Source organism: Hippopotamus amphibius, chromosome 1, assembly GCF_030028045.1.
Source record: "Hippopotamus amphibius kiboko isolate mHipAmp2 chromosome 1, mHipAmp2.hap2, whole genome shotgun sequence".
Taxonomy (NCBI): domain Eukaryota; kingdom Metazoa; phylum Chordata; class Mammalia; order Artiodactyla; family Hippopotamidae; genus Hippopotamus; species Hippopotamus amphibius.
Genome location: NC_080186.1, coordinates 104,417,123 through 104,432,867, shown reverse-complemented (window position 1 = coordinate 104,432,867; position 15,745 = coordinate 104,417,123). Strand labels below are relative to the sequence as shown.

Genomic DNA, 15,745 nt, shown 5'->3' with positions numbered 1-15,745 from the left:
CTGCTGGCCTCCTATTTTTAAATGTTGTTTTCAGTTACTTACTCAAAACTGCAAAGTCACAGCATCTGGTGGATCCCCTTGGTATTGAGGCATTAGCAATGGTGGTATTTAGGGGTGGAGAAACGAAAGGAAAGGACAGGTATGTGGAGCATGCAGGGCTCCACTTCTAGGACTCTTGTCTCTATCCTGCAGAACTCTAATGTTCCTTTGAAAAGTCAAAGTATCTGGACACAGTGAGTTTTAGGTGAGCAGTCACTATGCTGCCCTTCTCTTCTTGGCTGCCCTCTGGTCGAGGCTAGGCCTGGACATCCACTTCCCATATGTGAGGGGGACCCTGAGTTCCTTTTCTCCCTCCCCTACTCCTCTGACATCTCAGGTGCTTAATAACCTTCTCATCCTTTTGGGGGCCCTGCAGGGGTAGAGTCGGTTTTCAACTTGGTCCTTGTCAATTATCTTCAGGCCTGAAATAGACCTGAACTGGAATCACCACTTGTAGATTCCACCACCTGTAGATTCCACCCAGGGCCCAAGGGTGGAGCCTGTGGCGGGGAGACTTGGGGGTTGACGCAGGAATTAGCCTCAAACATTGGAGACCCCACTCTCATTCCTGAAGGTTTAAGGAGAGAGAAACTGAGGTAATGAGAGGAAATTTTGAAAGCCCCTTGATGTAATGATTAGAAGGAAAATGCATACCATACTCCCAGATAATTACATTTAATCCCCGCAACCCTCTTTTTCTTCTCTCCAGTTGCATAAAATTATGCACCTAAGTCACAGACATTAAACCATCCTGCTGAATCTTTCTCCAGGCCTTCTTCCCTGTCAGCATAAGGTTGCACATCAAGTGCATGCCCCTGGGAGAAACTTAAATTGATCCCTATAGTCACAGAAAGAAAATTTCCCTGCACCTCCCATTTACCTAGAGAAAAACTCCTATTTTCATGACTGTTCTAAACCAGTCCAGCTTCGTTACCATCTGATTTGTTTTAATGGACTAACCCACAATTCTAGGATATATGTGTATGTGGGAAGGGAGTGGGGGCTACCTATATGCAACCTGAAGGAAAGGTATAGGAACTCTTCTGAGAACTGTGCAGAGTATATGCTTTGGGGTGTGGTGCAGATGTGGGATGTGGAAGGCACTGCTCATTTTTCTGTGTGCAACTCTTGAACATGTGTGTATGGGCACATCATAGGGGCCTTCTGGACCTGCATCTAGGTGGTGGGTAACCAAAATGTCCTCTTTTTGAGAAACTTTCATGACCTCAGGGAAGGTGTGTGGCCTATGGTGCGTCCACTTCTCAAATCAAACCCGGGTCTGTGAGAGAAAGGAAGGCAAGAGGCTATCAGAGGGAGATGGAATATACAGGCGGTGGTGGAGGAGGAAAATGTTGCGGAAGAGTAGAGGCCTGCCCCATTGGAACCCCATTGGGCCTGGGCCTGGCAGGCTCTGGCCAAGGGTGGTGACATCAGAACTGGGAGCCAAAAGAGAGGTCTGAGTGGCGAGGAAGGTAACTGTGCATTCCTGGCCTGCCGTGTCTCCATCTCCTTTGCTGAAGCCTGGCAGTGATGAATGTGCGGTCACTTTAGGCAAGGTCGCCTAAAAGCAATCTAGAGTGGTGACTGAGGTGGGAGACCCTGCACCTTGCCACCCTGGCTGTTGCCCGGCAGCGCGGTGGGAGAGGCTGAAGGGCTCAGTGCCTGATCCAGGCTTCTTGCAGCGCTGCTTGGGAACCCCCAAGCCTGAGACACAGGCTCCTGGAATGCCTGGGAGGCCAAGCCTAGCTGAATCATACTCATCTGGTGGCTTTCCCATCATTCTTTCTGCATTTGTGCCGATAGCTTCCTCTCCTCCAGGCTGGAGGCCCATTTGAGGGAGCTCCAAAACTGGCCTTTTTTGCTCTCCTCCAAAGAGGCCCAAGGTACACTCAGGACACTCTGTGGTTGCCTCCAGCACCAGAGCACATCCAACTGTAATAGCAAGAACTATAATAGATTTCCCCGGTCCCTAGGTGGTCAGGAGGGGAATGTGGCATTTCAGAGGTCCAACAGGCCCTCCCTTCTTGCCCCAAAGTGGAAGGACCGATGGGTGTTCGTTCTTAGGGGGCCTGTGACACACCGTATACTTCTCTGCCCCAGGCTTTCGGGTTCAGACCCCGCTCAGAGCCTGGATATCGGCAAGACTCGTCTGCTGGGGCCTCTAGGTCTGTCGTTTGCAACGGGAGCTGGTTTCCTGCCTTTTCGCGCTGGGAGAGAAGCGTCTGGACCAGGGCGTTGCGACGATCTCGGGCTGTGGCTCCGCGTCGTGCGCGAAATCCGAGACCTTTTTCCAGCTTGGCAGGATCAACTTCTTGGCCCCTCTGAACCTGATCTGCGCTGGGCTGCGCTCGGGGTCTCCAGCGGCCTGAGACCAGTAGCGTAACCTGGGAGGGGGTGTGGGGAATCTGAATGGCCTTAAGTGTTGGATTTAAGTTTTTTAGAAATCCCTGACGACCGCACTGTCCTTAAAGTTTTTTTTTTCTTTTTTTTTTAAGGGTGGAGGGAGGATCAATGGGGCGGGGAGAGCCGGGCTCCCGAGGTGATCGGATTTGAAGAGAATTTTGAAAAAGCTCCTTCTCCGCTGTCAAAGTTCCTGGCTGCCCTCGCCCAGCCCCTCTCGGCGGGTTCTCCAGAGCAAGCGCCCCGAGCAGGCGAAGCTCGGCTTAGCATCCACGCCGAACGGAAGGAGAGCGTTTGCTGCGTGCGGGCCCAGTCGGGATCCGCCTGCGGAGCGCGCGGTAAGCCGGGTGCCCCACCGCCGGTGTCTCGCTTTGAGGGCGGCTAGGTCTCCTTCTCTACCAGGTAGAGCTGGAAGGAGGAAGCGATCTTTATATTTTCAATTACAAGACTTTGGATAGTAACGAGGCTTTCTTGTTTGTTTCTTTCGTTTTGCCTTAACCAAAGTTGCTTAGAAATCGTTCAACAGGAAAATAAGAACCTGTGTAGCGAAATGCCGGCGGAACTAGCAGATCTAAAAAGCATCTGGGTGGGCAAGCGCGAGATCATCAGAATCGTTTTCTGGCGCGTTTGGACAGGCTGACGTTTTGTCAGAGCCCCCCAGTTCCAGGTCCGTAATTTAAAGGACTCTGCGCTTGCAGCGTCTATGAGACCTAGCGGATTTGGGAGGAAAATGTATGGATTTGGACTTACAGCAGTTTCTAACAGCACAGATCAGACCTCGGCTTTCAGTTCCCCTCCCCCCGTCCCCACGAGGAACCGTGGGGGACCGGAAAGCCAGGAGTTAAAGTCAGCCCAGGAGCATCCCGGGGACGACCCGCCCGGAGCCTTGGCCCGAGCCTCAGTCTCTCCCCTCCTCTCATTGGCCCGCTTTCTCAGGGTTTCTCCTGTTCCCTCTTCGCCATTGGTCGGGGGCTGGCTTTTTTTCCCCTCAGTCTTTCTCTTCCTCCCCCCTCCCTCTCCCTCGCCCCTCGGACAGGAGCGCACCGCCTGCCCCCAGCTCCTCGGGAAGGGAGGAATTTAGAAAAAAAGTTTCCCAGAAGTTTGGATCAGAGGAAGGACGGGAAGACCAAGAGAGGAAGAGGGAGAGGGAGGAGAGAAAGGGAGAGGGAGGAGGGAGAGAGAATAAAAAAATGATGAAGTCCAGTCTGCACAGCCTGTGAGCGCCTGCCCTGGTGGGTGGGAAGCAGGACTCAGGCGCTCATGCAGCGAGCGGGTGGCGCTCGGGGCGCTCGTTCCTAGCGGCTGGGGCAGCCAGGGACGTCGGTCCGAGTAGGCGGCGGAGGGCGCAGGGAAAGGGTGCGGAGGGCCCGCGGAGCCGCCGCCTCAGTCTCGGCCGTCTCGCCGCCGCCTCTCCCGGGCCCGGCCCGGCGGGCGCTCGGAGCGTGAGGGCTCGAGCTGCTCCCTCTGTAGCGGGGGCGAGCGGGGGCCGGGGTGCGGGCGGCTAAGATGAGTGAAAGGAGAAGATCTGCAGTCGCCCTGAGCTCTCGAGCACATGCCTTCTCCGTTGAAGCCTTGATCGGCTCAAATAAAAAGCGGAAGCTGCGAGACTGGGAGGAGAAGGGGCTGGACCTGTCCATGGAGGCGCTGAGCCCCGCGGGCCCACTTGGAGACACGGAGGACGCGGCCGCGCACGGCCTGGAGCCTCACCCGGGTGAGTGCGCAGGGCCAGAACGCGGCAGGCGGGCGGAGAAGGGACGCCGGGCGGCTAGCTGGCGGGGAGAGAGGCGAGGAGGAAGGCCCTGGCGGTGACGCCGTCTAGCTCCAACCAGGGTTTCTTTTGCTTTGCGCAAATGCCTTGAGCCTTCTCCAAATTCGCCGGAACCAATTTGGAGGAACTGGCCCGAGCCTTGCAGTTTCGTCGCCAGCCTCAAGCCAGGAGGCCTACTTGCTTGCATCCCCTTCTCTTTCTGGGAGCAGAGTGCAGTGTTCACGGTGCCCGCAGCTGAGGGGGCTGCAGGCCCCTGGGGTTAAGAGGGGCGCGGATCCAAGGCAACGGCGGGAGCGGAGAGGAGCTGAGACTCGCTTCTGAGAGCTTCGAAGACTGGCAAGGGGTTCTCAGTCCCACACCTCAGTGGGAATTGCCCAGTTTGTCCCATGTAGCCTCCAACCTCGGTCCTTTCCCTTCCCCCACCAACTTTTCTGGGACTCAAGTTGTGTTTCTTCTACTCCCTGTGACGAGGGAGCATAATTATGTTTTTACTTCAATGGCATTTGTGGAAAGAGGAGTGGCTGTTAGCCCCCTTACCCTGCGCTCTGGACCACTCTTCAGGGCCCACATTTCTGCGTATTTGTGCGGACCGGTGTAGTAACCTGTGTCTCGTATCTGTGCGCATTCTATGCACATTATACGCACACAACGCGTAAAACACCCGGCGGATGTCGATGTCAGTATTTTAACAGAACCCGGGGAGGGGGAGGCGGTTGACAACTTAACGTTTTGTATTACGTGCCAAGATTTCAACTGTGCAAAACAGCCTGGGAGAACAGCTGTTGTTGGAAGAATTTTGCGCGCGCGCGCACATACACACATACACATACACACACACACACACACACACAAACACACACACACACACACAAGCAACGTTCGCAGCTTGGTTTATTTACGCTTCAGAAACTTTCCAGCCAGGATTTCTAAAACTCTTCTGGAGGTGCTCCTGCTGACCAGCTAGGGCTGGGGAGTAAATTTGGGTCAGAGCACCGCCAAGTCTGAACGGGGCGGTGGCCCGTAAAGGGATGGGGGCGTCTGCAGGCCCAGGAGCTTGGGGACCCAGCTTGGGGCCCAGGAGCTTGGAGGCTGGTAAGCTGGCCGACCCAAGGAGAGACAGCTGTCGCTTACATTTTCTCTTTCGGCAGTGACAGTTCAATTTCCATGCTCCTGAGGCTAATAATAACGCGATTAGTGGGTGACCTGCAGAGACAGAGTTTTATGAATTCTCCGTGTTCTTGCGGCCGGTTACGGTATTTGGGTTTAGTGCTGGGGAATTATTTTTATTAGTCGATGAAAAGAAAATTAAAAGGAGATTTATTTCGTCCGCTCAAGCCTTTCCCTGTATTTGGATGTGGGTGCCTGTCCACGCGGACCCCTGTGTGGGCAATCCAGAAAGGAACGCGTGGCTAATGTGTGTTTCCCATCTCTGGCTAGCCCCTATTTCCTCACTGCGCTTATTTGTTGTCAAAATCTCATTTGGGCCTTCATACAGTTTAGTGGAAGTTCTTTCAGGCCTTTTGACAACTCAGGATTGGGGAGGTTAGTTTATTTTATTTTCCCCATGGTGGAAAAGGCAGAAGTTATTTAACTGAGCGAGGCAGACGCCCTATCCTGTCCGCGGTACTTTTCTCTGGGAGGGGGTTACAGGTTGTAGGGAGCCGGTGTACGGTCGCATGTTTAAAAGGACCAACATGGGGGATCATAATCAGAGACTCAGCTGACAGTTTTCTTTCCGCCATTCTTCTCAGAAAATAATGGGGAGAGAAAAATGAGGATTTGGGATAAGGAGAGGCTAGTCCAGGGATGTGAACACTAGGATCTGGTGTCCAGAATGCTGTTTCCTCGATCCCGCAGGATGGGGGTAGGAGGTGAGGACCTAACAGAGAACTTTACCTAGCAGAGTGTTCAGTTGACAAGTTCCCACTACCTTTATCACTTTTTTTTTTTTTAAAGAAAAAGATGGGCGATTGGATTAGAGAAAACGAAATGTTTGTGGGGAAAGGTCTGGGAGGAGGAAGAAGCAAGAAACCAAGCCAAGGGCACTCTCGGGCCTTCTGTGGAGCCAGGGTGCGTGCTGCTGGGTCTGGTCCCATCGTGGGCCGAGGGGATCTCCAAGTTGGAGTCCCCGCCGTGGTCAAGACTTTCTTATGAACAGGATGTAGGATGAAAAAAGATCTTTCAGAAAAAGTGCGCTCCTATGTGGAGACTAGGCAGTCCAGGGAGGGGAGGAAGTAGGGCTTTGGGCTTTGAGCCGGGAGGGTGGTGGAAGGCGCGCCAGGGCTTGGGGTTCCCTATAGGCCTTTCTTTTTGTCTCTAATACAGCACCCTAACAAATACAAAGGCAGGGCCACATTTGAATGTGTGTGTATGGTGGTGGGAGGTGGGAAAGCGGGTGCAGGCGACTCCATTATGCCCAGGGCCGTGTCTCTGCCCGGCTGGGCCACGCAATTATCTTGAACCTTGCTTCTCTGGAGTAGGAGAAGAGGGGACTGGACCAGCTGCGTGGCTCGCCCACCCTAGGCTAAGAAGTCAGGGACAGGAAAAAACCCACGACAAAAACAATATTGCCAAGGGGCTGGGGAAGGATTAAACAAACATGCACACATACACAGGCCACCCGCCTTAGAGCAGCTGTATTTCTCACCCTCTCCATACCCTCTCTGACTGGTACCACCGTTTTCAGCCCTCCCTCAAAATCCCGGGATCCTCAGACAACCGAAGGGTCCGATTTTAATGTTGAACTTTTTTTTTCCCAAAGACGTGGCTTTTGCTTTTTCACAGCCCGTTTTTCTTTCGGCGTCTGGACAGAGCTGACTTTAGTAGGCGCCAAGCGCCCTTAGCCTGGGGCGCCAACCTGCAGCAGCCGGGGACCAGCCCAGCCTGAGCGCTGTAGGCCCTCACACAGCAGAAGACACACAGTATGTATTTCAAAATTTTCCACCGAGCCTGGTGATCCCCCCCAAAACCCTGAGGCCCTCGGGCCCTTGGAGAGGGACCTGTGAGGTACCCTAATTTTTACACCCAGGCCAGCATTCGAGCCTTTTGGAGAAACCGCCAAGACTCAGCCTCTGCGGGCTGAGAAGGGTCTCAAAACCGGTCTCTGAAAAGCCTGGCTCTCTGCTCGGCCTGCCCCCCGCCTCTCACACGGAGGAGACTTTCGAGCCAGGATCGCCGGGAACAGCTGCTCTGGCCTTGGAAGTATATTTCAGGCACTCGGCGATGCCATCTGCGCTCCGACCGCAGCCCCGGTTCCACCCGGCTTCCCCGGCTTGGGCTTGGGCCTTTTCCGCCCAAATCCACCGCTGAATGCGGCCGAGGCCCGATCCCCCGCGTAGAAAAATAATCTAAACCTTCTGTGAAGGGATTTCCCCCTCCGGAGCCCGCGGGCCTGAGCCTCGCAGCCAAGGCGCTCCGTGGCCTAAGGAGGTGGCGACGCATGCGGGTGGGCACACAAAGCAGGGACACCCAATAACGCGAGGCGGATCCGCGCACACGTGCACACACGTCAGGCGCTCGCCTTCTCCCAGGCGCCCGGCTGCGCAACCGCTAGTGAAAGGAGACAAGAAAAGCCCTCGCAGTGCCCCCCGGGCACTTGTTTCCTTCGAATTATCGAGATCAACTGGTCACGGGAATTAATCTGCCAGTTTATGGCTTGTTCGCTCAGAGTAGAACTCCAAGATTTTAATCCTGACATCACCCCTCTACCCACTCCCCCCCCCCCCCATAAGGAAACATTAGGGTCAAAAACGGAGGAAGTGATTCTTCGCTTCTGTTTGAGTAATAGAGAAAAAGCGATGAGTTTGAAGCCACTGGGGAGAATGTACTTGTGCGAGGCAAGCGCCAGCTAGGGCGCAGGCCTGGGTTTGGACCGCAGTGTGAGGGTATGCGGCGCGCTGGGCAAGACGCCGGATGGTGTTTCTCGGGTAGAACTCCGGTTCCTCGGTGGTGCGTGCGTCCCGGCACCGGTGCAGGCCTCCAGGTGCCGGGTTTGTGCCCTCCGAACAGACCAAGTGTAGGGCCTGCTGAACGTGCGCAAGGTTCGCGGCTGCCAGGTCAAAAAGGCCTTCCACGGGGGCTGCCTCTTTGGTAAGTGACCTTGTGGCACAATTCTGAAAGAGAGTGAAGGATAGGCAAGATCTGAACCCGTTGTGGGCCGGTTAGGATGATGGTTTGCTGGGACATGACTGCCAGATGTCTTTTTCGCGCCATGCTCAGATAGAGGCTAAATTAGACGCCTTCTGGATGCATGGGGCTGGGAGAGCGCACTGCAATGTTACCCTCGCGGCGCGGAGCGTTATGAGACGTTCTGCGTAAAACTCCAGTCCTGGCGTGGTGGCAAGATGGAAGGCACTCAGAAGAAGGAGATAATTCCAAGCCACTCTATCCCATAGATGGAGCAAACTGCTCGAGGGCAGTGGGGAGAACAGGAAATGGGGGAAACGCTGATGGCCAGAGTTTGGACTGTGTTGGAAGGAAGGTGGAGTAGGCTGTGGTTTGCACCTCCGCGGGTCGCCCCCGTGCCGCCCTCCACCTCCCCCGGGGCGGTTGAGAAACCCGTGTAAAGCCTGTGGACCACAAGCGCGAGCCCGGCGGGTGGGGTGCCCTCACTTCTTGGCTGCTCGGTTCAGGGCAGCCCTTTGTCCGGCTAGCTTCGCAGCCACCTCTGCCCCTGGGAGGCGGGTCGGGAGAGCACAGGCTTAATGGGCGGCGAAGGCTTTCCTGGCCAGATCACTTACAGCCTAGGTGCGCAGCGATTCTGAATTCGCGTCTTCCACGCCCCACGCAGGGCTCTTATTGAACACTTTATTTGGATGCAGAGCTGGCCACTTTAGGTTTCCTGATTTTATAGGTAGAACTCCCAGAAAGAAAAGTTGACGAGGTGACGTTCATGCAAGGGGAAGGGGGAATTAAATTTCTTACAGTGGAGTCGAATTGAAATTGTATTGGCGCATACCCGCTGCCGTTTGCCTGTGTACCCCCCCCCATTACTTCAAATGGTATCATGAACATCTTTTAATTATTAAAGAAAATTAGTTTAACATATTTAATATACCCCGCACGTGAGGAGCAAAAGAAGACTGGTATGAATTCCTAACCTGGGAGCCAAAACTAAAATGATTGGGTATTGGTGGTTTGTGTTGCCCCATTTATTTGTATTATTTCCTTTGTGTAGACAAGAGTTTAATGGAAGCAAGTCCCTCATCATTAATCCTTCATACTGGGCCACAAGGAGGGAGGGACAAATACATTTTGGCTCAGAAGACCAAAACGTTTTCTTCATCCAAGCCTCTCCAAGGGCATTGCTACTATTAAAGAGTGAAATATTCCAGGTCTGTCACAATCCTTTTCTCTATTGCCAAAATTATAATATTAATAAGATGAGAGCACTTTTTTTTTTTTTTTGAGATTCTGATTATGGACTCTAGTAGAAGTTTCTTTCTCACACCCGGGAGAAAAATGATTACTTCTTAAATCTAGAAGTTTCTTCTCTAGGTGACTATAGATTAAAAAAAAAAAAAAAAGCCAGGCTGAACTGTGCAAATTCCACAGGGATAAAGAGCAGATTGGCATTTCACTTTCCTTTCTGGAAATGCAGAAATCCGTCCAATGATTTTTCTGGGGGTGTAGCTGATTATTGCCTTCTTATTCCCAAAAGACAAAGTAGTTAAGCAAGGGGAGAATATTTAAGTGGTTTTCTAGTTTTAACCTTTTGGGATATTTTTCCACAGAGAAAAGTAGGGAGCTGGTAGAACGTGGAATATTTCCCCCTTCTTTCTCTCATCCATGTGGTTTATTTTTGCTTTGCCTTTTCTGGTTTCTAGTGAGCTTTGAATTTTACACGTGCATGACTGAGATACTCAGGGGTCTGCCTGGGAACAGCAATTAGCAAATTTCAAAATTAGGGTCTGTTTATACTTCTTTGGGCAAGGATAATCATTAGTTAATTTAAGTGAGGCCCTTGTTGTAAGTGTCAGGGTGGAAAATGAGACTCAGTAGGGAGGACCGGAGGTGAAATGGGAAGAGGTGGGGAATTAAAGCACTGGTGAGGACAAATCAACATTTATTCCCTGCCATTAATGGCTTCACTTTGAGGCAGGGCAGGACTTCTTTTGCGGACTACAAACTGATGATGCGCTTTTGATACCAGAAGTGAAAATAGGCCTTGAAATCACTACTTTTTATTCTTTACTCTTTTTATCAGCCAATGTCTAGTTCTGCCCTTTATACATAAATATAAATAGGATATTTAAAAAATTTACACAAGTGTATGTGTTTTATACACAAATTTATGTGGAACACCAAGTTCTGAATGGGACATAGATAAAATTTCAGAGAAAAGAAACTGCTTGGTTTTTTTTTTTGTTTGTTTTTTGTTTTTGTAGAACCAGTTTAAAAATTGGGAACACCAAAAATCTGGGGGGCCAGAAATTTTTGGCATCTGTAGGTATCCTTTGACAATCCAAGAGCATCCCAGACCTGCGACTTCTAGTTATTGGCGTCTTTAATTAACTCTCAAATTAATAGATGATTTTGACTAAAGCCTAAGAGAAAACACCAGAAAATGAGACTGTGCAGATGTAATTTAAAAGAACAAGGAGAATGGACATTTTTCTAAATTTGGCTTTTAATTTTGTGAATAGTGCCATCTTCATTTTGGATGGACAGAGGCTGCCTTGTATTCTCAAGAGTAATTTCATGTTCTTCCACGCAGAGCGTTAACGGAACCACTAAGAGAAATCTGGATAATAATAATGGTTAGTAGAGATAGTGAGAAAAACATTGTGATTTGGGGAAAAAAATTTAAGAATGTAGGAAATATACTCAACATCTTGTCTCTTGTTTGTCCTCATATTTTCTACAGTATAGTTGCCGAGGTTCAAATTAGTTGTTTCCAAATTGCCACACACTTTAGAGAATTACAGCAACAACAAAACACCAACCCCTAATTGTGGATTGCAGAAGTAATCTCTTAAAATAGCCTTCTTTAAAAAACCAAAATGCTACAGATGACAGTAGAATTCCCTGTTATAAGGATCATGGGAGGTCATCCCTACACACCTAGCCGGATCCTTAGTGTTTTAGCTCCGAGTTCTCAACGGGGTGAACTGAAATTCTAACCCCGAACACCCCTGCCTTTCCTTTACTGTCCCACAGCCCAGAAGGTGAAGTCAAAGCCCCAGACAGGGGCTCGGAAAGCAGTTAGCCCCCCCTGTCTTTCCCCTCCCCCGTCACTTCCCCTCACCCCGACATCCTGTTCCCCTCCTCCAACCTCCCACATACACCGTTGATCGCTCATTCTTTGCCCCCTTCAAAAACATTTCAGATGACGTTTCACCGAGGAAGGCGTTGGGATAGCATCTCTTTCCGTGAAACCATCCCTGGGAAAGCAGGGCCGCTCGGGTGCCCTTCGCGAGCCGGCGAATTGGGCCGCGGCCGCGGCTGCCCGCCCTCCGCCCCTCGCGCGGAACTCGGCGGCCTCGCGGGGCGGGAGCGGCGGCCGGGCCTCGGGGCGCGCGGCTCAGGTTCCCGCTCCGGCGCTCGGGACGCGGCCCGGCGGATCTGCGGGGCCGCTGGGGCCCGGCGTTGCAGCGGCGCCTGTGTAACCAGGGCCGGCATCCTGAGGGGTGGTGCTTTTCTCGCTTTGCTTGCATCCTGGAGAAATGCGGGGACTAAAACAGGAAGGCTCTGGTGAAAGAGTCCTGTCTCTCCCCCAACCCCCGCACCCCCGCAAAAAAAAAAAAAAAAAAAAAAAAAAAATCAGGGGGAAAAAACCCCAGACTAACCTCAAATCAAACAGGACCCAAGGATCTTACACCTTGCGCCCAGGGGGGAGTTTGAGCTTTTGCTTTCATCAGGCTGAAGAGATTTTCGAGGAATCAAACTCACTTTAAGCATCAGCAATTAGAAACCAAGACTCCCTCGGCTTGTAGAATTTTTAACCCCAACCATTTCCAAATGAGTAATTCTAGGGTCACTCACTATCATAGCCAGTCCGTTAAAAAGGACAGTCATTTTGTCCTTTCGAGACGCAGATGATCCCCGGGGACGCAGGACTCTTAACCGCACAGATGCCCGCCTCCCAGAAACCAGGCATTGCCCGCCGAGACAAAGGGACAGCAGGCAATTGTTCTTCACGCTGTTCTTGGAGATTAAAAACAATGAAGTAATTCTTTTCTTAAAAAAGCAAAGAAACCACCCAACTTTACCAAACTGATTGAGAAATGACTATATTCCGTATGAAGCCAGTCAGACGGCTTGCGTCAAGTGCTCAGCGTTAGCTGAGGAGGGAAGTCCCGCCTCGAGGCATCCTGGCTCCAAAGCGTCAATTACACCAGGCCCTAGGCCCCAGAATTGTAACCTAGGGGTTAGGGGAGTTGGGTGGTTCAGGCCTTCCGTTCTTGCTTCTGAAGAATAAATACCTGCTTTTCACAGTAGGGGGGGGGGGGGCAAGCATTTGGGCCAATAAGTGATTGTGAACGCCGCAATGGTTTCCCTAGATATAACAAATCTTCCTTAATGCAGAAGCCTAATACTTTGATTTCTTTCTTTGTTTGCAGCAAAGCTGGGGAGGGGCTAAGTGTATATCTGTATCTCTATACCTATGTGCTATATAGGAAAAAAAGAGCTTAGACAATTAATCGTATCTGCAAGTTTGCAGAGGAATACTGAATTGTAAAGCATTTCAGAAGCCTTAATATGTGGATATCTATGAGTCTTCACTACACTGCAGGCCCTTGTATTCTAGATTATATCCATGTATTAAAGTAGGAAGAGGGCTGTACTAGCTGAAATTAGACCTGGATTCTAGTGCTAGGTTTGTCATTAATGTTGGAACCAGGGATATTTGTTTTAAAGGCAGACATATACATGTTGAAAAAAATGTTTTAGAGTTGTTTCCTAGTCACTGATGAGGCCTTGGTTCCTGGTTTGTGAAATGTGAGAGAGGCTTAAATAACACCGAAGTCCCCTTTAGCTATAAGATTCTGTGATTCTCTTAACTTTTTTTAAAAGTTTTTTTTTTTCTCCTAATGCACCTTGGCTGTCACTTGACTCCTTACTTTGTTGGAATGAGGGAAGCTTTACTGCAGTTGTAGAAAGTAACAGTAATAGCAACAAAGGCCAAAAAAAAAGGATTTTTACAGCTAGAATTAAGAGCTTCCATAAAACTCTTGAAAAGTTTTATATTAATATCACATGTTCAGAAGTCCTGGATCAGTGATTTCTTGTCCTTTGTGTTTGATGTAACCTATTGTTTCTTGTGTGAACGTGAACGCCCAGGACCTTCCTGCCAAAAGAGTTCTATGGCATTAGTGAATTTAAAGGAAATATAAGTTATTTATGCTCTGAACATTTTTTGGTGCCATTCTCAGAAATAGCTGAAAAAACGCTATGGATTTGAAAAATGAAGACTGAGAAAAGCAACTTCATCTGTGGTAAACTGAATTGGTGGACCACCCTCCCCACCTGCCTCCACCCCCACCTCCCCCCAGAATCAGTTGCCCCTCATTTCTATTTCCATTTCTGATGGAAAGCGCCAGTAACTATTTTCCATGTCCAGTCTGCTAAGCTGAGATCCTGATCTGGCAGAGACGTGAGAATGCTAAAAGGATGACTTAGTAACAGGCAAAACGCTTGTCAACAGGATAGATCAGAAGACAGCTTAGCGTTCAAGACCTCTATTCATAGCTGCTGAACTTGAGGGCAGGGTCAGACAAAAAACTGGGCCCAGGACACACCTAAGAGGGCTTCTCATGTTTCTATCTTGTGGTACTTTATTTCCTTACAGACGTCTACAGTTGGGCTTCAAGCTCCAGTGACAGTTCCCCACCCTCAGTTGATGCCCCATTCTCTGCAGCCCCAGCCTCTGTGCAGACCTCTGTCATCATGGAGCTTGTAGATTTACTGGTCATCCTCTCTCACTACTGCCCTACAAACTGCTATTGTGCAGGGATGTTGTCTTCATTGCTTTTGTATCTCCAGAGCCTGGCACAAGTGGCTGGAACAGAGCAAATACTTAGTAAATAATAAAAATATAATGATAATGATAACACAACAAGGACAACGATAACATTTATTGAATACTATGTGGCCGCCACTGTGCTAATATATACTCCAAATTAATATGTAACAATTGTATATATATTCAGAATAATAATATATAACAATTATATATGTATGATTTTTCCACAACACTCTGATGAGATAGATACTCCTATTATCATTTCTATTTGTTACAATGAATGGATTGTAAAACGATTAAAAGCTCAGGTTTCTAGAATTAAACAGCTTGTGTCTGAGCCCTGGTTCCAACACTTGCCAGTTGCATGACCTTGGGCAAGTTACTTAATCTCTCTCAACCCCATTGTATCTATGGGTAATAGTAAATGTATTCATCAAAATGTGGTTGTGAGGGTTAAATGAGATAGTGCACATTAAAGGAACAAAGGATTTAGCAGTGCCTATTATTCCTGTCAATTGAATTGATAATGATTACTTAGTGAGGGTTTAAATAAGAAATTGTTGCAAATTGTAATCTATTGTAGCCACTACACATCTCCCCCCTAGTCTTTTGCTTTAAATGGGATGTTTGGGACTTGGAGTGGGATCCCGGCTTGGTGTATAGCCTATGGTTGGAAACAGAGTATGGGGTTTTAAGTATGGATGGCTTAATCAAATTAGATTTAAGCCATCGCTCTTCAGGGTGCCACTGAGGCAAAAAGCCAGCACCTGAGTGAGCAGTGGAGGGAGGGAGAGAGGGCTTCCAAGGATGGGAATCAGCCAGCTGGCTTACGGTAGGAAGAGGGGGTGGGCAGAGGGTAGGGCCGGGGAGCCTCAGCTTTACCAACTCTTCAGGAATTCGGCTCTGGCAGTAGACAGAGGGGCCTTTCTGGACGTAGGAAAGTGGAATAACACAAGCGTGTTTCTCTTTGGTTAGTTTTCAGAGCGCAGAAATCCCCCAAAGGTCAGATTTTGTATCGAATAGGAAATAAAGAACATTCATTTTCATAAGGCTTTGTTTGCAAAACTTGTATTCTGATGGACGCCCAAGATTCTGGGCAAAGCGGCCAGTTTCACCAATTAGCTGAGGCTGCAGTGAAGGAGTTTTAGGTGCTACTTGGTTACATTAGAGAGAGAGCGAGAGAGAGGAAAAAAGAGAGAGTAAAGGGACTAAATGAAAGGAGAGCCTATAACTAAGCTGACTGTTCCGGAAGAAGATACTGGGAAGTCTTTTTCCAGGGAAACAGCAGAACCTCCAGCCATTCTGTTAGAACTCACATCTGGCTGCACAGTTTTGCACAATTTCTTTCCTTCCAGAAAACAGGAGGCTGGATTTAATCATTTACTTTTTTTTTTTTAATAGTTACACCCAGGACTTTGTTTATATTGATTCTCCACCACAGAGGGATAAGGTGCATTCCCAGGGGAAGGGGAACAGAGAAAGGATCCCTCCCAAGACCTACCTCCTTCATGGAGCCCAGGGCCCTTCACCAGCAGCACTCAGGTCCTGCCTTGCCGTTCAAAGCAGGGAGTTGC

At 49.8% G+C, this 15,745-nt stretch overlaps 1 protein-coding gene across 1 annotated transcript in view; it reads left to right on the top strand.

Moving 5' to 3' along the window:
- Window positions 1-3,437: 3,437 nt before the first annotated feature.
- Window positions 3,438-15,745, top strand: part of TBX15 (T-box transcription factor 15) — a 102,902-nt gene continuing 90,594 nt past the window's right edge. The window contains exon 1 of the mRNA XM_057720729.1: window positions 3,438-4,150. Within this exon, the coding sequence (XP_057576712.1) occupies window positions 3,946-4,150 (205 nt within the window). The 5' untranslated portion in view covers window positions 3,438-3,945. The remainder of the gene's footprint in view (window positions 4,151-15,745) is intronic.